Source organism: Macrotis lagotis, chromosome 2 (assembly GCF_037893015.1).
Source record: "Macrotis lagotis isolate mMagLag1 chromosome 2, bilby.v1.9.chrom.fasta, whole genome shotgun sequence".
Classification (NCBI taxonomy): Eukaryota; Metazoa; Chordata; class Mammalia; order Peramelemorphia; family Peramelidae; genus Macrotis; species Macrotis lagotis.
The window spans coordinates 183773355-183796731 of NC_133659.1; the positions used below are offsets into that span (position 1 = coordinate 183773355).

Consider the following 23377-nt stretch of genomic DNA (forward strand, 5'->3'; position numbering starts at 1 on the left):
GGGTAATTTTAAATAGAAAATATCTTTCAAAACAAATAGCATTTGAGTTCAAAGAGAATCTATACTTCACTTTTTTTCATGATTAAATAAATGGCAAATTAAAAAGAAAACAAGATAGTAGTCATACAAATTGTGTTTTATTTTTAAAATTTCCTCTCATCTAGAACTGAGGCCAGTTTAGCTTCCCGAAGAGAACAGAAGAGAGAACAGTACCGCCAGGTGAAGGCACATGTTCAGAAGGAAGATGGTAGAGTGCAAGCTTTTGGCTGGAGTTTGCCCCAGAAGTATAAGCAGGTATGCTAATGATGCTGAACACTGGAAAGGGAGGGGTATGAGTGTTTGTATACTTAGCCTGCTTTTGAAAATCTATGTGGATAGGTGATGTCCATTTTTAGATTTTTAAGCTAATTTAAACTAAAAGAAAAAAATATTTCCAAGTGGAAAGATCTTTTTTCTGCCTTTCAAAGTCATCATAAAATTTTTCAAAACCAAAATACTTTATAATACTTTTCGTTGGGTTCACTATTTTATTTTGGGAAGGAACTTGTAATGTTTCTACTTGGGCTGTTATTTGTGTGTGAGTTTAAGGTATACACATGTATACATCTGTTCTGAGAAATAACTATGTCATATAGATATTTCCAAGTTTGAGAAGGAGAAATCAAATGCTTCTTTTCAAAACAGAATCGTTCTCTAACTTACTTACCTGGTGAAACTAAAAGACTATTTTATTAATTGTCTAGGAAAGGGAGATTTTGGTTATAATCAAATTGTTAAGACTAAGCACTTCCTCCTTTTGACCTCTCCTCTACTACAACTCAGAAGAGCAGGTAGTTGGTGACCAAGGAGGATCCGAACACCCTTGTATTCTTAAACCTTTCTGCCTCCCAATCCAGAGAAGTAGGGAGGTTGGTTAAGGCCCAGCACTCCTAGCCTTTGCCCTGTACACGACCTACTGAAGACTATAGTTATACATTTTGTTCTCCTTATCTCTGAATGACTTTCTGATTAGATGTAAACAATCTTCTACCCATACTTTGATCCCCATTTTCCTTGCCTTCCCATGTCTTACTCTAACTCAGCCCTTGGGAGTTCCCCATTTCATAATTAACAAACTTGCCTCCCATTTACTTGTTTTCACTGAGACCCTCATTTTCCCAGATACTTTGTCCAGCACTGACTGAGTCTCACACTTCAGAATACTCACATACTAGTCCTGGAGAAAGAATCAGACTCTTCTTTCCATTAACATTGCCAGATTCTCTTTATTTTATTTTATTTGTGGGAGGGGGGCAAGGCAGTAGGGTTAAGTGACTTGCCCAAGATCACACAGCTAAATAAGTATTAAGTGTCTGAGGCTGGATTTGAACTCAGGTCCCTTTGACTCTAGGGCTGGTGGCCTATCCACTGCATCACCTAGGTGCCCCTGGATTCTTTTTTTTTCCATCATCATTCAGAACCTTTTCTTGAAATTCACACTATTAATATTTTTTGTCCTATGACAATTGTTGGGACCGTTGTCTGCTAAGCTATAGGTCATCTCCTTTGTTTCTCCAAAAATACAGCACCTGGGTCATTCTTTCTTTTGCCCTAACCCTATTCTGTCAACACCCTGGATTTCATAAACATTGTTTTCTTAATAATTGATAATCCTTGATATGACTATAACCTTTCTTCATTCTGTCTCTCCCTATGCCTAAACTCCCTTAAAATCTTGTGTTTACTTTCATCATAATCTCCAGTCTGCTGCTTCAGTTCTTTTTTACACCATTACTCATCCCCTGACTTCATTTTCCCCCTTTCCCAGTCTCAACCCTTTAGTTAACCAGTTGAACTCCACATGTCCTCTGTTCTTAAATTCATCACCCCTTTATCTTTGGCCACTTAACCTGCTGCCATTCCTCAGCCCTGGATATCTTTCCTTTCCTACTCTGATGCTGATAACAGACCTGAAGAAAGTCATACAATTGTGATGACTGGGTCCATTACAAATTTGTGCTAACCTCAACTGGGCCCTCACTGAAGAAAGTTTATTCCTCCCTAATTGATTCTCCCACAGATGTTATTTCAAAATTTCTCTTCTTTCAAGTCACCTATACTTCTCCTATCCCTACCCTATCAGGTGAGTATTTCATCTCTTATTTTGCTGAGAAAATTTAGGACTTTCACTGTGAGCTTTCTCTTTGCCCCTCTCTTTTTTTTTCTCTGAAGTACTCCTTGTCATCTCATTATTCTGTCCTTCTGATCTGATCATTTGGAGACCCTTAGTCTCCACTAAGGCTAACCCCTCTACAACCCCTGTACTTGAGCCTATCCCCTTTTATCTTCTCCAACAGATTACATCTCCCTTCTGATTTTTAATCTCTTCCTACTTTTTCCTTCCATACTACTTTCGACTATACCCAAGTCATTTTAATCCCTCCTTTTTTAAAAGTCTTTCTTATCCTTAAAAATTGTTTCCTTGACCCTAATAGCCACTCAGACTTTCATCCTATATATATCTGTCTACTCTCTTTCTTAGGAAAAAAGTTATCTGAACTCTCTGGTTTCCCATTCTCTTGTCTCAGGACCCAGCTCTTTGCAATCTGGCTTTTGATTTCATCACTCAATTCCAAACATAAACTGTTAATTCTTTTCTTTTTTTAGTTTTTTTTTCCAAGGCAACGGGGTTAAGTGGTTTGCCCAAGGCCACACAGCTAGGCAATTATTTAAGTGTCTAAGGCCAGATTTGAACCCAGGTACTCCTGACTCCAGGGCCGGTGCTCCATCCACTACACACCCAGCCACCCCATAAACTGTTAATTCTTAACTTCCTAATCTGATGGTCTTTTCTCAGTCCTCTTCTTTTTTTAATCTAAATGCTGCATTTGATATTATTGACCAATCTTTTTGTATGTGAATGATCTTAGTTATTCTTCAGCTGCTCCTCAGTCACTTTGCTGTCTCACCATCCATTTCCTTCCTCCTAATTGGATGTTACCCAAAGCTCTGTCCTGGACTATAATTGTAGTTTTAAAGAAGAAACCAAAAACTTAGAAACTACCAATGACTTAGAAACTACAAACTACAAACTTCTACTCAGAAGTAGACGCTGAAAAACTTTTTTGTTAATTTGTTTGGTTCTGTTTTGTTGTTGTTATTGTCAATGGCCATCAGGTTTACAATTTAAAAAAAATTAATGGAGAGAAAAAAGTCTACAGTCCATATTGAGGTCCATATCATTCCCCCATGATTGGAAAATCCACATAAAATCTATGGTCCTTTAGTACTAGAGAAGATGTCTGAATTATTATGGTATTAAAAGATAAAACATGCTATTATATGATACTATCTATATATTTTATGCATTTCTGAATTTCTAAACTTTTTCTTTGTCATCTGTGGGCTTCCATATGTGTGTCATCTGGGTTTTAGCAAAACTCCCCAAAAATTCCCATTTAATTTTTTCTGCTGACCTGGGATATATCAAAATCACATTGGGGAAAGTTGCAATGTGGAAAGGATAACTACTCTTAAAATATACCTTCTATCCATCTCCTACTACACTGTCATCACTGTAGTTTAGGCCCTATTCCCTCTTGCCTAAACTGTTAGGATAGACTCCTATTCATCTCTTATCTACTCTCCAGACTCATCTCCCTTTATTCCCTATAAGTTTCTTAGCTACATGTTCCAGACTGGTTTACATACTGTTCCTCCAAAGGCCCATACATTCCTATCTCCATGCTTTTGGTCATGACATTACATTCATCTTAAAAAAAAAACCCATTCCCTCACCCCAGCTCTCTACCCAAAATGCCACCACTCCAGGAAATCATCCTTTGTCTACCTCCCTACCTGCCCTCTTATCCAAATATGGCATGACTTCACCCTCCTTTTCCCTCCAGACTATATGTCTTAGGTCATTGATCTTATCAGGCCTTTATTTTATTGATTTGCACATGCATTTAATATATTTTTATTTTCCTCTTATAAATATAAGCTCCTTGAACCCTTTTTTTATAAGTTTTGTATTTTATTTTAACAGAGAAGATGGTAAATGTAAATAAGTTTATATTTCCTAATGTACTTCATTTCATATTTCCTTATTTTATAATGTAAATGATGGCCTACCAAGTAGCCACGTCATCTTTCATTCAAAAATAATGTGTTGACTGTGCTGGTTAGTTGCTCAGGGAGATAGAAAACTTAATTATGATCACTGGCCTCATTGACTTGCTAATTAGCATCATTCTGGTGGATTCTGCTTAGGCTCCTGCTCCTCTGTTACTCCAAAGATTCAGCTTTCATTGCTAATATTTTTAGTGTTTTAGAGGGTAGAATTACAACTCTTAAGTATTTTATTCACTCCAATACTGCTATCTCAATGTTTGAGAAGGGAGAAAAAAATGATAGTCATTTCTTGATGTTCCTATAGAATTGCCAGTTTTTAATTAGTCTCATACCATTCATCAGTAACTGCTTATATGACATTAACTTGAATAATTTGTTCCTTAGTTTGATGTATTTTGCCTCAAAACAGCATAATTCATAAAAACTTCATTCCTCATTAAACAAGAAATAGACATTTTTGTTAGCTGATGAAAATTTCTTTATTTCAAATCAGAACCAGAGCTGAATTGGACTTGGGGAATAATTAGAAAGCTCTAAACACAAACAAATAACAAAGAACTAATCCTTACTTTGAAGTTGTGCTTATATATTAGTGACTCAGTAATTACTGATACACTTCCATTGCTGGATCCTGTTTCATACTGAAATTTTTTTCCCCATAGGTAGCAAATGGTCAGGGTGAAAATAAAATGAAAAATTTGCCTGTGCCTGTCTATCTTAGACCTTTAGATGAAAAAGATGCATCAATGAAGGTAAGCATTTTATGAAGCTAAGCATGATTCCCTTATACTAGGCAACTTTAATCTTGTAAAATAGAAAATGATTGGATTTCTATCCATAAGAGGATGAAAACTATAGTGAATGTACTAACACCTTGTGTAGAAGGTTTCTTTCCTTGCTATGGTCTTAAGACTGTGGGTTCAAGAAATCTTTCTAAATAATAATTACACTAGGAAAACATTAGAAAGATATAAATATTTGAGAAACTAACTATTCCTCTATTTTTTCCTCTCAGCTGTGGTGTGCTGTTGGTGTCAATTTATCTGGTGGGAAGACAAGAGATGGTGGCTCTGTGGTTGGAGCCAGTGTATTTTATAATGATGTGACAGTTCTGGATGCAGAAGACAACAAGCAACGCAGTGCCTCTCAGAGCAGCTTAGACCGCTTAGACCAGGAGCTTAAGGTGAGCAGGGGAATCAAAGGGCTCCCGGGTACTATTTTAAAGGGACTCATTTTCCATGTTTTCCTAATACCACAAATAATTCCAAAATTAATCTGAGATGACATTACCTTGCATCAGAATAGTTACACATGAGCTTCTCAATGTAGTAAATATGCTTCTTAAAAGCCACTGCTTCCTCATCTTGCTTTTTCCCATATAGGAGCAGCAAAAAGAATTAAAACACCAAGAAGAATTATCTAGTCTTGTCTGGATCTGCACCAGCACTCACTCAGCCTCTAAAGTACTTGTTGTTGATGCTAATCAGCCTGGCAACATCCTCGACAGTTTTAATGTTTGCAACTCCCATGTTCTTTGTATTGCAAGTGTCCCAGGTAAGTTGAAGGTGTAGTGGATACAGAAAAACTCATTACTTTATTTATTGTATTAAGTTCTGTACACAAGGAGAAGTATTCTGATATTTCAGAGAATTAATGTTATAAGAAAATGAATAATTGGTGACAAGAAAACAAATTGAACTGTAGCCAACACAGTCTGCCTTTGATTTTGGATATTTATTTATTTATTTATTTATTTGTTTGTTTGTTTTAGTTTTTGCAAGGCAGTGGGGTTTTAAGTGGCTTGCCCAAGGCCACACAGCTAGGTAATTATTAAGTGTCTGAGGTTGAATTTGAACTCAGGTACTCCTGATTCCAGGTCCAGTACTCTATCCACTACACCACCTAGCCTTTGATTTTTAATCCACACAATACTGATTCATTTTGAGTTCTTCTTTATCTGTAGGAAAGAGGAAATAAAGTGATTAACCTACACACTACTGCGTGGTCCTACTCTGATCATGATCTGCATATAAGACAATGGGTTTGTGGGGGGCCCCCAACAAACTGCATACTCGTTGGTATATTCCAAGCAACTCCACCAGACTAGAAGAGTCAGAGCAGATGCACCATTGGTAGAAGGTGTTCCTCACCACGGGCTTCTTATAACATTGAAATTACTTGTCCAGTAAAAAAATCACCAACTAGCAAAGGAGCACTCCCCAAAAACAGGGTTAAAAAAAATTCATTTGGCTGAGTTCAAGGGAGTAGTCTGTAGCAATGGAGCAGAAAAACTGACCTGAGGAGTCAGTCCCTCACCTTGGCATCATTAATGTGGTTCACAGTAGCTAAAAAATCAACTTGAATCCTACACTTGAAATTTAGGATTACTTGCTTTATGGGGGGAGAGAAATAACTGTGAGCAAATTACATGTTAGACTTCTTGGTAATCATATAAAATATAAATATAAGATATAGGAATGTAAACTATTAAAATGCATTTAACATGTGTAACATATCAGATTATTTGCTATCTTGGGGAAAGGGGGAAGGAAGGGAAGGAGAGAAATGTGGAACTCAAAAATTTTACCCCAAAATGTATGTTGAACATTATCTTTACATGTAAGTGGGAAGAAAAAAAATTTTTTTTAAAGAAATGATACTTTGTATCACAAAATTAGGTGTATCTTTTAATTTATTTAGGGGCTCGAGAAACAGACTACCCTGTTGGAGAAGAAACTACAGAATCTAATCAAGTGGACAAAGCATCCTTGTGTGGAAGTATGACCAGCAACAGTTCCACAGAAACAGACAGTGTGTTGGGAGGCATCACAGTGGTTGGTTGTACTGCAGAAGGTGTTATAGTACCAGCTGCTTCACCCAATACCAGTGGTTCTTCCCCAGTGATAGAAAAGCCACCAGGTATGTAAGTACTTCTCCATTACATTGGTAGAAACTCAAGCTACCTTTGGATTTCTCTGTTATGAGAGGTATCAAATTTAAAAAATTTATAAAGGGGAACATGAAAGTGAACCAAAAGAATTAGGAATGAGTCAGCTTGGTTTGGTGAATAGATTGTGTACCCAATTAAGTACCTAAAAAAGCATCCCTTTAATGCCCTTTGAAAAATTCATAAGAAGAAAATATGAATAGTATATAATGACATAGGGCATAGCTGGCTACGGAATTGTCATGATGGGGTCAGGTCTGTCCTTTTCCACATGTTATTGGCTGACCATGAGAAAGACACTTCACCTCTTAGGACCCTAGACAACTCTTTCAAACTAAAATACAGATGAGTTGCCAATGGCAGCAAGAAACTTCTACACACATTCTTTTGGTGATGATGTCACAGGTCCAGATTATAAAAATGAAGAATAAAAACAAAATAAAAATGAATAATAAAAACAAAAATGAGTCCCCCATTTGAGAATAGCAAGACTCAGAGAAGTATTATACAAGGAAAATGGAAGTTAACAAGATCTAGTTACCTATAAAGTTTGCTTACTTTTTTATATTATAGAAACAGAAGCAGAAAACAGTGAGGCAGATGAAACCATTCCAACAGCAGAAGAAGCAACTGAAGCAACAGAAGGAAATGCAGGATCAGAAGATATTATGGATCTCAACCAACCTGGAGTCTATACAGAGCATGTCTTTACAGATCCCTTGGGGGTACAAAATACTGAAGAAGGATCTCCTGTATATCACTCAAGGTATTCAAAAATAGACTAATATGTTAACTAATATGTTAACATAGATATAAATAGCCAAAAATTCTCAAGTTGCATAAATCCTACTAAATTGACTAGTTAAACGCTCTCATCTTTGATTTCCTCCCACTGTGTTTCAGTTTATTTCTTTCTCTTTATTCTTTGTGTGGACTTTACTCTCATTTTCTCACTTCTTCTGAGGTCTTAAAATTTTCTCTTCTTATTCTGGTATTAAAAATTGTATATTTGTCTTGATCATCTTGGTCATTTTTTCTCTATTCTGACTTATAATTTACATTTTCCTTCTCCTATTTTGTCAGTATATCCTTATTGTTTCAGTCATTTTTTTTGCCATTTATATTATTACCCATTTAAAATTTTACCTTTTTATGTATTACCTTTTGGGGTTAATTTTTGTTTCATTAAAGAACATTTTGAATGATTTTGTGCATTATTTAGAGAAAGGAATTCTTTCATGGTCAGAAACATTTTCCAGCAAATATTTTCTCCATTTTTCAGGAGTGGAATATGTCACTGTCTAAATTGGATCTCTTTTGAAATAAATTTAATCCTTTGGATAGGGTCTAGGTGATAATGAAAGAAAGTAACATCTCTCTTTTTCCCCATGTTTGACCTGATCATATCTTCCAAATTAACCTCTGCTCATTTTAAAGATATGGGATCTCTGGACAAAATTTATTTATTTCATTTGATTCACAAATTTGTTTTTTTTTTGTTTTTTTTTGTTTTTTTTAGTTTTTGCAAGGAAATGGGGTTAAGTGGCTTGACCAAGGCCACACAGCTAGGTAATTATTAAGTGTCTGAGGCAGGATTTGAACTCAGGTACTCCTGACTCCAGGGCAGGTGCTCTATTCACTGTGCCACCTAGCCACCCCCACAAGCTTCTTTTGAAGCATTTTGCAAGCACCTATGTAGTTTCCTTTGTTTTTAAGAAATGCCTTTATTGGAGGCAAAGTCAACATGATGGAGAGAAGCAAGGAACTTCTCTAAGCTCTCCTGAGTTTTCCCCAGAAGCAATGTTAATCAAGCTCTAAATGAATTACTTAGTGACAAAAGTACAAAGAATAAAACAGGACAATAAAAAACTATGGAACATTTTCCAGCTTTAAGATATCGGGAAAAGATTTGAGAAAAGGTCAATCTCATTAGGGTAGAGACACAGGGTATGACGCAACACAGGAAGTGGAGTGTATTGTAGGAACCCTGAAAACTAGAGAGCAGAGAGCAGAAGAGGTCAGCCTGAGGCTGCCAGCCACAGCAGAGATCTGCAGAGGAGGCCCCTGATCCCAGTTCATTAGACCAGTGGCACAGCAAACCAGCTGGGAGGGCTTCTACACAGGTATCTAGTGTTCAGCGAGCATGAATGGGTTACATAGACCCAGACCAATGAGCAAGCCATTAGTATTCCCATTGTGGAAGGCCTGTGAGCAGGCTTTTCTCTCAGCACAAGGGAAAGTACCCCTGTGACCCAGGAGCAGAGCCCCAAAGTAAGCAAAGTCAGAGAAAAGCCATGCCAATAGAAAACTACTTTGAGGGTAAGGAAGATCACAAAACCATTTCAGAAAAGGATGTCGGAAAAAAGTACTACATGTATAAAGTTCCAGAGGAGAATATGATGAATTGGTCTTTAGCCCAGAAAGACTTCTTTTATGAACTCTAAAAGGATTTTAAAAATCAAGTAGAAAAATTAGGAAAAGAACTGCAAGAGAAATTCAACTTCTGGCAAAAGGAAACACAAAAATTGACTGAAAAATAAATCCTTTAAAAATACAATTGAGTCAAGGGTAGCTAGGTGGTGGCACAGTGGAAAGAACACCAACTGTGGAATCAGGAGGAACTGAGTTCAAATTTGGCCTCAGATATTTAATACTTAGCTTGTGACACTGGGCAAGTCACTTAACCCCATTGCCTTGCAACACCCCCCCCTCCAAAAAAAATTGGGTTAAATGGACAAAAATAAGAATTTTTTTTTTTTTAGGTTTTTTGCAAGGCAAATGGGATTAAGTGGCTTGCCCAAGGCCACACAGCTTAGGTAATTAAGTGTCTGAGACCGGATTTGAACCCAGGTACTCCTGACTCCAGGGCTGGTGCTTTATCCACTGTGCTACCTAGATGCCCTAGAATTATTTTTTAAAGATAGAATTTACCAAGTAGGAAAGTTGATAGAAAAGCGAATTTACCAAGTAGGAAAGTTGATAGAAAAGCTAACAAAAGAAACCAATTCCTTGAAAAATAGAATTGGGCAAATCAAAGCTAATGACTCTATGAGACATCAAGAATCTGTCAAGCAAAATAAAAAAAAAGTAAAAAAATAGAAAATATAAAATACCACATTGGAAAAACAACTGACCTGGAAAATTAATCCAGTAACAGAAAGATTGGGGAGGCAGGTGGCACAGTAGATAGAGGACTGGTCTTGGAGTTAGGAGAACCTGAGTTCAAATCTGGCTTCAGACACTTAATAATTATCTTGCTCTGTTATCTTGGGCAAATCACTTAACCCCATTGCCTTGCCAAAAAAAAAAAGAATAAAAAAAAGATAAGTTATTAGACTGCCTGAAAACCATCATCAAAAAAAGAGCCTGGACATATCTTTCAAGAAACCATCAAGGGTGGGGTGGTTAGGTGGCACAGTGGATAGAGTACCGGCCCTGGAGTTAGGAGTACTTGAGTTCAAATCCGGCCTCAGACACTTAATAATTACCTAGCTGTGTGGCCTTGGGCAAGCTACTTAACTCCATTGCCTTGAAAAAAACCTAAAAAGAAAAATATTTGAAAAAAAAAGAAATCATCACGGGGAGCAGCTAGGTGCCACAGTGGATAGAGTACTGACCTTGGCGCCAGTAGGACCTCAGTTCAAGTCTGGCCTCAGACACTTAATTATTAAAGTAACCAAAGGCAACATAAAACACTCAAGAGTCTACCTATAAAGACTAACCCAGAAACTAAACAAAAACAGTTACAAAACACTTTACACATACATAAAATCAATTGTGCATAGGTAGGTCAAGTTAATATAATAAAAATAATAATTCTGCCTAAATTAAGTTATTTAGTGTAATATCAAACAAGCTAAAAATTATTTCATAGAGCTAGAAAAAATTATAACAATTCATCCAGAGGAACAAAAGATCAAGAATATGAAGGGTTTTAATGAAAAATAAAATGCGAAGGAAGGTGGTCTAGTTGTACCAAATCTAAAATTATATTGTAAAGCAGCTGTCAGCAAAACTGTTGGTTACTGCCTCGGGATCAGAGTGGTGGTTCCAGGGAATAGATTTAAGTACAAAAGAAATTGTAGTAAATGAGTATTGTAATTCACTGTTTGATAAACCCAAAGATTCTAACTCAGGTACTCCTGACTCCAGGGCCGGTGCTCTATCCACTATGCCACCTAGCTGCTCCCCCCTCCTTTTTTTTCATCTTTGTTCTTTATTTTTTTTTAACATTTTAGCATTTTATTTGTTTTCTAATTATATACAATAGTAATATGTACCCATCATTTATTTGCAAGGCTCTGAATTCCACAATTTTCCCCCAACCCACCCTTCCCTCCCCTCTCCCTCACAGAAGGCTGTCTGACAGTCTCTACATTGTTTCCATGCTATACATTGATGTAAATTGAATGTTATGAGTAAATAAGCATAACCCTCCCCCACCAAGAAGATGAGAAACCTCAAGGAGAGAGAAGTTGCTTCAATATTTTTTCTTACAGTTGCTGTTACAAGCTGTACCTCCACTCTCTTTCTCCCCACTCTCTTTTATTCTGTTCTGTTCTGTTCCGTTCTGTTCTGTTCTGTTCTCTCTCTCTCCCTCTCTCTCCCCTGTCTCTTTCTTCTTATTTTTCTCTAGGGTAAAATAGATTTCCTCACCCTATTGAGTGCATGTTATTTCCTCTCTGAGCCATTTCTGATGAAGAATGAAGGCTCACTCATTCCCCTCTTGCCTTCCCCCTTTCCACTCCATTGAAAAAGCTTTTTCTTGAATCTTATGTGAAATCTCTCAGCTTCTTCTTCATCTCCTTTTCCTTCCTCCCTCCCAGTACTTTCCTTTAATCACCCATTGACTCCATCTTTTTACTATATTATACCATTATATTTCACTCCTTCCTATGTCCTGTCTATATATACTCCTTCTAACTGCGCTTAAAATGAGAAAGCTCATATGAGTTATCAGTATCTTCTTCCCATGCAGGAATACAAACAGTTCAACAACATCAAGTTCCTCATAGTTAGTCCCTCTCTTCCACTCCATCTATGGTTCACCAGAGTCCTGTACTTTCTGTTCAGCTCTGGTTGGCTCATTAGGAAAGTTTGAAAGTCCATCTTTTCCCCTGAAAGAGGATGTTCAGTTTTTCTGGGTAGTTGATTCTTGGTTGTAAACCAAGACCTTTTGCCTTCCAGAATATCATATTCCAATCCCTATGAGCCCTTAATGTAGATGCTGCCAGATCCTGTGTAATCCTGACTATGGAGCCTCAGTAGTTGAATTGTTTGTTTCTGGCAACTTTTAGAATTTTCTCTGATTTGGGAGTTTTGGAATTTGGCTATAATATTCCTGGAAGTTTTTCTTTTTGGATCTCTTTCAGTAGGTGACCGGTGAATTCTTTCAATTTCTATTTTACCCTCTTCTAGGATTTCAGGGAAATTTTTGCTGTATCATTTCTTGAAAAATGAAGTCTAGGCTCTTTTCCTGATCGTGACTTTCAGATAGCCCAATAATTTTTAAATTATTTCTTCTGGATCTGTTTTCGAGGTTGGTTGTTTTTCCAATGAGATATTTCACATTTTCTTCTAACTTTTGGCTTGTTTTTTTGGAAGAGTTTTATTTCTTCTTGATTTCTTGCAAAGTTATCAGCTTCCTTTAGTTCCAGTCTGCATTTGAGGGAGTTATTTTCTTCAGAGCTTTTTTATCTCCTTTTCCAGCTGGCCAGATCTGATTTTTAAGGCATTCTTCTCCTCATTTGCCTTCAGTTTTGCTTTTTCCATTAGGCCTAAACTTGTTTTTAACATATATTTTCTTCAGTATTTTTTGTATATCTTTCGCCAAACTTTTGATTTCATTTTCATGATTTTTCTGCATTGCTCTCATTGCTCCTTCCAATTTTTCCTCCACCTCCCTTAATTGCTTTCCAAAGTCTTTTTTGAGCTCATCCATTTTCTGTTTCTCTTGGAGGTTTTGGATACAGAAGTTTCGATTTTTGTCATCATCTGAGTATGTGTTTTGATCTTCCATGAGAATAAAGTAATTCTCTATGGTCAGATTCTTTTTTTCTGTTGTTTACTCATTTCCTCAGCCCAAGACTAATTTACAGCACTTCCAAGGCTTTGGGGTTATTTTTTTGGGGGGGGGGCACCCCACTGGGACCTTTATTACTCCAAGGTCTTATGCTCTCTTGCCTTTGCTTTGATATGTAGATGACCCCAGCACTTCCCTCTGCCCTGGGGCTATAAGGAGAAATCCAGCTTGGTTATTTAGTATGGAGTGTAGGCAAACAGCAGAGTTCTGCCAGGAGGGAAAGCACAGAAATCTCTGCAGACTCCCCTTACCGTCTCTGGGGGTGCAGGCTGCTTTCTCCTGATTCTTACTGCATATTCTGTGGCTGGTTCTTTTCACTCCACACTCATTCTGTTGGAGCAGCCTTCTCTCACTGCCCCTTCAAGCTGTTTCCAGTGATCTCTGGGCTGGGCTGGGCTGGGCTGGACTGGGCTGGGCTGGACTGGACTAGACTAGACTAGACTACGCTGCCGATGGCTTTTTTCCCAACCCTAGGTCCTGGTGAAACACACCTTTCCTGCAGAACTTCTAAGTCATCTTGGACTAGAAAAATGTATCACTCAGTCTTTCTGTGGGTTCTTCCCCTCTAAATTTTGGCTAGAGCTATTAATTGTTTGGGGGGGGGGGGTTGTGGGGGGGGTTGGAGTTCCCGCCAAATGCTGCCTTCTTGTCGCCATCTTGACTCCGCCCCCCCTTTTTAATTTGAAATTTTAAAGAATTCATTTCTAAAATTTATAGAGAACTGAGTCAAATTTATAAGAATGTAAATCTTTAGCCAATTGATAAATGGTCAAAAAATAATATGCAATTTTCAGAAGAAGAAATTAAAACTATATAGTCATATGAAAAAATATTCTCAATCATTATTGATGAGAGAAATGCAAATTAAAGCAATTCTGAGGTACCGTTCTCATACCAATTAGATTGGCCAATATGAGGAAAAAAGGAAAGTGATCCATGTTGGAGGGGATGTGGGAAAAACTGGGACACTAATGAATGCATAATTGGTGGAGTTGTAGACTGATCCAAACATTCTGGAGAGCAATTTGGAACTATGCCTCAAGGGCAACAAAATTGTGTATACTTTTCCATCCAGCAACTCCACTACTAGGTCTGTATCACAAAGAGATCTTAAAAAAGGGGAAAGGATACACATGAACAAAAATAATTATATTTTCTTTGTAGTGGCAAAGAATTGGAAATTGAGGGGATGCTCATCAGTTGATGAATGGGTGAACAAATTGTGGTATATGAATGGGATGAGTCTTATTGTTCTATAAGAAATCATGAACAAACAAACTTCAGAAAAGCCTGGAAAGACCTAGCTGATCTGATGCTGAGTGAAATGAGCCAGAACCAAAACATTGTATACATTGATAGCAACACTGTTTAATGATCAGCTATGAAGGACTTAGTTTCTTTAAGCAGTTCAGTGTTCAAAGAAAATTAATTCTAAAGGACTTGTGATGGTAAGTGCCATCCACATCCAGAGAATGCAGTATCGAGTCTGAGTGCAGTGCCAAAGCATACTATTTTCCATTTTAAAAATTTATTTGGGGGCAGCTAGGTGGCGTAGTGGATAAAGCAGCAGCCTTGGAGTCAGGAGTACCTGGGTTCAAATCTGGTCTCAGGCACTTAATAATGACCTAGCTGTGTGGCCTTGGGCAAGCTACTTAACCCCATTTGCCTTGCAAAAAAACCGTAAAAAAAAATTATTTGGGCCCAGCTAGGTGGCACAGTGGATAGAGCACTGGCCCTGGAGTCAGGAGTACCTGAGTTCAAATGTGGCCTCAGACACTTAATAATTAACCTAGCTGTGTGGCCTTGGCCAAGCCACATATAACCCCATTGCCATGCAAAACAAAAACAAAAACAAATTTATTTGATGCTTTATGGTATTGGGGGTGGGGTGAGGTATTGTTTGGTTTTTTTGTTCCTGTTTGTACTGATTATTTTTTTACAGTATGATTAAAATGAAAATATGCTTCACATATCTATACTTACATATCCTTTAGATTTCCTGGGCTTTATTTTTAGTGTTCTCATTGACAGACTAAGAATGGAAATAATAATTTTCTAGAAAATTTTATTTATCAACTGCAGATCTCATAATTTTTATTCTTTTTTCCCCTTCCCAGCAATGAATCAGATATATATAAAGATCAAATAACAGTATTGCCAAGTGAACAAGACCTGGTGCGAGAAGAAGCTCAGAAAATGAGCAGTCTTTTACCAACCATGTGGCTTGGAGCTCAGAATGGATGGTGAGAGCAAAAGCTTCATAATAGATTATTTGTGGCTCTTAATTTTTATTGTTAATCTCCTCTTAAAATTGGGACAATAACTTAGGTAGCAAAATGACAGCTGTACCTGGTTTGCTTTGTTAATGAAAGAAACTTCACATATGTACGAGGATTGTGAAGCAGCTGGTTCTGTAACTGTATTTGCTCTGATTCTAAATGGTAAACCATATGACCCTTTGTCACAGAATGTTCCATTATTACTTAACAATATTCTTGGAAAAGGAGGCAAGTTAAACATTAAATTGGATGATTGAAAATTGGGAGATTTTAAACACGAGAAGTGAAATTCCTAATGCAAAAGGGACTTATGTAGGCTAGAATGGGAATAGGAAATATCAGAAATAAAAGGAATATATTTAGCAGCAGGCTCAATCCCAAATAAAGAACTTTTAAAATGATTTTGAAGGAAGGCTGAAATTAAATTGTCCAGCTTTATGGGGTGAACAGTTTACAGATTGCAAGGTTTATTTACTTGGTAGTAGTGAGGTCTCTTGGTCTATGATATTATGCTGTTGCCCAAGCAAGGTTAGGCATGGAAGAGGTGCCTCCTTGACATTCTAAGGCTAGTACTTACTTTGTCATGGACAAAGACTTTATAGTGGGAGATAAAAGAGAGTCTTAAGGCAGCTAGCTTGGCTTCTCCCTTCTATGTTGTCCTGGGACTTCTGTTGGCATCTTGCAGAATGCTGTGTTTAGCTGGGACATCGTCCACATCATTGTTTCTTTATCACTGTTTGTAATAGCATTATAGTAGCTGTCCTTTATTCTTAAATTTTCTATTGTTTGCCTTTTTCCTGAGTTTAGTTAGTTGTCATTGATTTGATATGAATAGTTCCTTGGAACTCTTTATCTGTCTAATCCCTCCTGCCTTTGTTCTTGCAGTTTATATGTCCATTCATCAGTGGCCCAATGGAGGAAATGTCTCCATTCCATTAAACTTAAAGATTCAATTCTCAGTATTGTGTAAGTTTTATTTTATGAAAACTTTTCTTTTTTAAAAAAGGTCTATTCTTGTTCACAATAGAATATAATAATCACTGTAATATTTTTAAAAAATCAATGTCTAGCCCAAATAAACTTCAGTTCAGTGGTATTAGATCAGTAAAAAGTCATTTTCATTATGTGTTGAGGTCACAAAAGAAAAAGGGAATAATAAGTTTTTAAAAGGGAGACAGCACTGAGCATTTTAAATAAAAGAAAATTCACTCCATATATTATAAATTCTTTGTTATTGTATGAGAAAAAGTGTCTCTTAAAAGTTGTAGACAACTTCTGTGGGGTTTGCTTTCAATCCAGTTTTTGGCATTGTCATCTTCTATCAAATAGCAAAAATCATACCTCCTCACTTGAACATCCCAACTTAAATAAGGATTTCAGAAATATTTGGTGCCTTTTGTCCACAGAAATTAAGTGTACTTAATTCTTTTCCCTTTATTTTTGCAGACATGTGAAAGGAATTGTATTGGTTGCACTGGCTGATGGAACACTAGCAATTTTTCATAGAGGAGTTGGTAGGAATTTTTACTCATTTTCATATAAGATTCTTACGAGATACTTAAAAGAGAGTCCATTGTAATATTTAAATATTTAAAATGTTTCCAGACCTATTGCATCGTAGACTATTTTCTCATGCAAAATACCCTTTTCATATTTTAAGAGACATTAATAGGGAAAAAGCAACCTAGAAATAATAATATGCTTGAATTTAAGTCAGATTAATGATACTTTATATAGCATTTTATCAGAACAAAATTATTTACATTGTCTCTAGTTTTACAACCAGATATTCAGTACTTTAAGGACAAAGAATAGAATCAATATTTCTAACATAGTCAGCTCTTGGCATTGTGGAAAGAGTGGTAGACTAAATCAGAAGTACTGGCTCTTAACTTCCTGGCTGTGAGAGTCTTGGCAAGCCTTTAAGCTCTCTGCACCCAGAAGGCCACATCATATAGTAGAAAAAGCATGAATTTTGAAATCAGTAGATAGACCTGGCAATAAATGGCATCTCTAGGACTAATGGGGGGGGGCATGGATATGTTATCTGAGCTTCAGTGTAAAATGTAAAAGAGAATAATATTTCTAAGAGTTGTAATAAGGAAAGCACTTTGTAAACTTTAAAAGACTCCAGAAATCTGTTTGTTGAAAATAGGTCATGTCCAGCTTGGCCTGTCTGTGAATCTGAACTTTTAATCATTTAAACATTATATGAAAATCCCATTGTCCAAAGTTTTTAACAAAAAAAGTCCACTTTGGAAAAAGTTAGATTTTGGTTCATAGGATGAGTTTTTATTATTTCATGTCATGTTTCAAATAATAAATTATTCATATTCCTTTTGAGTAACTCCAGTTACCATCCAAGTCTAAAGGTTGAAAGCTTGTGGTGTTGGTGGAAGGAAAATCAGCCCTGAACTCACAGGGTATTACTTCATGGATTACTTTGTAATAGTCTGAATAAGTGAAGATCAACTAAAAGGAATTTCTCTAGAGAGTAAATGGTGCCAGAAAAAGGAGGGATATGTAATTAATCATATGTACTTTGTGATGCTTCATAACATTAGAGTTAGAAACTTAAGTGGAATTTTTCTGTTTATAAATAGAATGCAATTTGCATGGAAGCTGTGCATAAGATAATGGCACATGTGCCACAAATCTGCATTTTGATATTTTTTCCCATAACAACTTAATTATTTAATTAAACATTGTTTTGTTCTGTTTCTTATTTTAAAGATGGTCAGTGGGATTTGTCAAACTATCACCTTTTGGACCTAGGACGGCCTCACCATTCAATCCGATGCATGACTGTGGTACATGATAAAGTCTGGTGTGGCTACAGGAATAAAATCTATGTGGTTCAACCAAAGGCCATGAAAATAGAGGCAAGTTAAAAACCCATTGTTTGCTGATGCAGTGTCTTTTATTTTTATCCTCTATAGAATGTGAGCCATATCACTTTTCTCTTACTTCAGAATGCTTCAAAACTATCCTTTGTACAGGCTGGGCTTTTTCATTGTAATCTTTGCCAGTTCCCCACCAAGGATGATAGCATTCATAGTAACTTGGATTTAGAGGAGATTAGTTTACATGTGTATATTTAATTCCATTTATATGATGAAATATAGAGCATTAAGGGTGAGTGGGTGTGGAGATGTATTGGGAGGCAGCATGGTGAACTTGGAGTCAGGAAGAATTCAGTGCTTGCTGCCTACTAACTTGTATGATCTTGGATATGTTACTCTCTTACCTGCTGTTTCTTTACATGTAAAGGGTGTGTGTGTGTGTGTGTGTGTGTGTGTGTGTGTGTGTGTGTGATAATAATAGGGTTTTTGTGAGGATCAAGGGACATCTGTAGCGAACTTACGGCAACAAATAAAACTTCCATATGCATGAGAAAGTTGTAGTTGAACACTCCTGCTTTTTAATTGTACCAGGAAAAATTATCTCCAAGTTCTCCATTTAGATTCACAGTAGTACCTGTGATTGAAACAAGTTGGGAAATACAAGTTGTTGGTGTTCCTGAGTTCAGAGCCATTGAAGTGTTTATTGATGATAATCGTCCCCAGTCATTGAGAGCACAGCTCATCTGGGCCTTCTTATTGCATAAGATCCATCGATCATCCAGAGGGCTCTGTCTGGTCTTTTGGTGAAACTTGCTTTCAGGTTCTTAGTAGTACCTGGATTCAGGTGGGGCATGATGAGCCTCCCTGTCACTAAATATGTGGCATGCTTCCTTTCCCTTTGTACTTGATCAATGATATCCTTTAGGCTGCTCATACTTACTCCTGCATAGTAGTAGTAGTTCATCCAGATTCATCTCACAGCTTTTCATTTCCCTTTGAGTGACCCATGACTTTAATTCTTTGGAGACTAATATTCCCAGTTCACTGTTATACAACACAACAGAGCAGACTGGTGCACAGATGTTTTACAGTAAAGCTTAGGTTTGAAAGCACTGAATAGTTCTCCAAAAGCAGGTCCATTAATTCTGCTCCCATTCAATTCTCAGCCCTGTCCATTGTTCATTCCCAGTATCTACCTAATGTTATAAATCAAACTAATCAGTTGCCTATCATACTTCTTCCTCATTTTTCATTTAATCATTTCTTGATCTCATTTAGGAAGCCTCGCAAAGTTCTAGAGTTTGATACAAATAGCACATTATTATCCACAAAAAGGAGCATCTGGATGACCTGGCCTTCTTTAGGGACTACTTCTTTTCATTTGGACTCATTTGCAATGGAACATTACCATGGTGGTGGTGGCAAATTCCTTTAACTAGCATGTTTCTCCTTATTTTATGTCTCACTTGATATTAGTGATCACAGGCTACCCAACATGTTACATCTGTTGTGCTGCATCTTTTTTGTATGATTGTGACATGTGCATATGAGACACTTTTGAGGAAAACCTTTAATCACATGTATCATCAGAGACATTCTGTATGAATATACTTATTTTTTTTTTAATTTTTGCAAGGCAATGGGGTTAAGTGACTTGCCCAAGTTCACATAGCTAAGTATTAAGTGTCTTAGGCTGAATTTGAACTCAGGTCCTCTTGACTCCAGGACTGGTGCTCTTTCTGCTGCACCATCTTTTGGTCCATGAATATAGAAATGGAGAAAGATATATAGATTGCTAGTTAATTGATATTTTCTCAGACTACCTTTTTGGACAAATATTAAGGCTTAGAATTTTCCCCTTTGCTTTTGGTATCTCCTCTTTAAAATATCTTGAGGATCAGTCTTTATTGATATACTCAAAATAGAGTTGCCTTCAGCATAGGCCTATTCTTTATGTGGTCAGTCTGTTGTAGCTATTTCTTGCCTCCAGATCTTCCTGTAGAATTTATGGGACTGTGATGATAGAGTTCTCAAGTGGAAGCTATATTGTTCTTAATGATGAGGAGAGTTTATGAAATACAAGTTTAGAATACTTACATCTTTTTACTTATTGTTTTCCTTGAAGAATCATCCTTAGGGAGTGGGGTTAGGGTTAGGTTTTTTGAACTTGTTTTTCCCCTCCAATTACTTCCCTGTGTCTTGGTAATTACACTTCTTATAGTCTTATATCCTCTGTAGGGTTTTATAAACAGGTTTACATTCTAAGCTGCTATTGCCATATTCTTTTTCTACCATCACAGTCTCATTTAAATGCCAGGTTGAGTTGATTTCACATTATTTTTTTCCTCATTTTGATTCCCTTTATTGATTTTGGTCTTTGCTTTATAATAAATTTGTAGTCTGTAGATGTTCATGAACAGCTAGGTGGTTTAGACATGACTGTACATCATTAACCAATCTTTACCTCCTCATTAAAAATTTAATAAATTTCACTTTTGGTATTCTTTGGTGTTCATTATATTAAGTACCTCTCAGCACTGTTTTTGAAGAAAGTATTTATGATGGATAGCTGTGAGGTCTCTGTGTAGTTCCATCTTGATCCATGGTTTCCAGCATATTTTTCTGCAAACCTGTGCCTACCTTTGCATGGAAGTGATTCAAATATATGTTGATCCAATTTGGAGGATTTTACTAAGTTTCTTTTTAGAATTTCTGTAGCTCCTCCTCTTCTGTAACAGGTGTTGCATAAGCTGTAGTTATATTCAAGTTGATTTTTTTCTTTTTTTTTCTTTGCCTGGGGAGTCTGGGAAGAGTATGAATGGTTAGGTTGGAGCAAATGCAGAAGCTAATGATAAAACATGGACATTGTAAAGGAAAATGACCAAATGCTCCATGAAATTATTTCTTATTGCCTTTAAGTGAAGAATAAACCCTATTTTATCTTCATTTACCTATTCAGGGAGAACCTGTGAGCTAACCTCCTTCCCTTTTTTAGTATGTGATGAGACCAAGATTTATATGATTCTGTTTCTCTGTAATATATCTACTCCTTAGATATGTATTTACCATTTAGAATATACCAATGATTAAGTTATAATTGTTATAAAAACTGATATTCTTAGTATCCCATATTCCATTTTTGTTGGGGATTTTCACTACTCTCCCCAAAACACACATTTCTCTCCATACACACACACACTTAACAGTTCACTGAGTTGATTGAGTTTAACCCATTTGACCATGGGGTTGATCAAAGAATTCTATCTCGGGGGCAGTTAGCTGGTGCAGTGGATAGAGTACTGGCCTTGGAGTCAGGAGTACCTGAGTTCAAATCCGGCCTCAGACACTTAATAATTACCTAGCTGTGTGGCCTTGGGCAAGCCACTTAACCCCATTGCCTTGCAAAAAAAAAAAGAATTCTATCTCATGGTAGCCACATAACTAGAGATAAGATTTTCCTTGCTTGACAGGCAACAGATAGAAGGCAGTTGTAGGCTGGAATTATACTTGAAGACCCTAATGAAGTACAAATATTCTACCAACTTAGACCATAGTACAATTCATAAAGCCATAGGTGTGACTGTGGCAGGATTTTTTCCCTCCAATTTGTGTCAGTGAAGTAAATGACATTGTCTCCTCAAGAATACTCCCTCTTTCCCTCTCCCCAGAGCAAGGTTATACTGTGGGCCTGAATTGGGGATGGCAGTGATTAAAAAGAGGACTTAGCTGAACATCAGAAGACCAGAGTTCTACTCATGAGTTTTATTAGTATTAATCTCAAAGTCTGTGACCATTTCATCTTTCCAGAACTCAGTTTCTTCCTGTAGAGTAGCCAGAATGTGACTGCATGATTGCAAAGGTCCCTCCATTTTTGACATTCTATTCTTCTTTGATTATCATGCTCTGGATATCTCTATGCTTGTGTTTGTTTGTTGGAGGGCTGAGAGATATTATGTCTCACAGTTGAAGGAATTTTCTTTTAAATCCTTAATATGGTTTTCATATCTTTGATAAAGTACAGTGTTGAGATATCATGCAGTGTCCATTTGTTACCAATACTTAAGTTGTGTTCTTTCTTGGAGCAATTATGTATTAGAACTGTAGCCTTTTTGTAAATGATAGTTTACCACTTTCAGAGCACAAGACCAACACTACTGCCTTGAAAATATTATAAAAATGAAATTCTTTATAGCCAAACTAACTATGACATTTGAATCTTTCCTAGAAATCATTTGATGCCCACCCACGGAAAGAGAGCCAAGTGAGACAGCTGGCATGGGTTGGTGATGGGGTGTGGGTCTCAATTCGTTTGGATTCTACCCTCCGTCTCTATCATGCACATACATATCAGCATCTACAGGATGTGGACATCGAGCCTTATGTAAGCAAAATGCTAGGTAAGTCTCTTATTGTTTTATCTTGTAACAATTCCCATAAGAGCTGAGCAGAGAAAATATTTTGTTTAATTGTTTGAAGTCCTATGTGGAGAATCAAGGTATATGAATTTGTAGAAATTCTTCTTATAAATAGAGCTTTAATCTTATAGTGGGAGAAGACTTTTATAAGACATTAATTCATGCTTTCTCATTCAGCTGAAATTACTATTTCTGAGGTCAGCAATGAACTCCTTATTCTAAAATCATCTCCTTTTCTCAACCCTTCTCTCCCTTGACTGCTCTGCATCATTTGATGCTATAGCAATCTCCTCTGTCATGATCCTCTCTCCTCTCTGAGTTTTCATGTCAGCCATCATGCTTCTCTTTCCACCTGTCAAGGGATTCTTCTTGGTTTCTTTTGTAGGATCGTATTCTATGTCCCATGCTGTTCTGTCCTAGACCTTATCAGCTGTAAGAAAGTGACATCCAACCTTCATTTCTCTCCTGTATCTCTACTTGGAGGCTCATAGGCATCTCAGACTCAGAATGTTTTTTTAAAAACAAAATACTTCTCTATGAAGTAAAAAGTAATAGTCCTCACCTCATTGAAAAGAGCAGAAAAAATGTGGTAAATTTGAGGAAAGGAGAGAAGATTTGAAATAAATTCTGGAAGAAATGAAATAGAGAATAAAGTGGGGAGGAATAAAAGGATTACCTTGCTTTGGTAAAAATCTAAT

At 36.8% G+C, this 23377-nt stretch overlaps 1 protein-coding gene across 6 annotated transcripts in view; it reads left to right on the forward strand.

The window, feature by feature from the left end:
- SPAG9 (sperm associated antigen 9) overlaps positions 1-23377 on the forward strand; it is a 168649-nt gene that overhangs the window by 136604 nt on the left and 8668 nt on the right. For all 6 annotated transcript variants that reach the window (XM_074223706.1, XM_074223707.1, XM_074223710.1 and 3 more), the window contains 11 exons: positions 165-294; positions 4776-4865; positions 5129-5296; positions 5496-5667; positions 6814-7032; positions 7634-7826; positions 15260-15385; positions 16307-16387; positions 16868-16935; positions 18155-18303; positions 22490-22661. In XM_074223706.1, the coding sequence (XP_074079807.1) occupies positions 165-294; positions 4776-4865; positions 5129-5296; positions 5496-5667; positions 6814-7032; positions 7634-7826; positions 15260-15385; positions 16307-16387; positions 16868-16935; positions 18155-18303; positions 22490-22661 (1568 nt within the window). The remainder of the gene's footprint in view (positions 1-164; positions 295-4775; positions 4866-5128; positions 5297-5495; positions 5668-6813; positions 7033-7633; positions 7827-15259; positions 15386-16306; positions 16388-16867; positions 16936-18154; positions 18304-22489; positions 22662-23377) is intronic.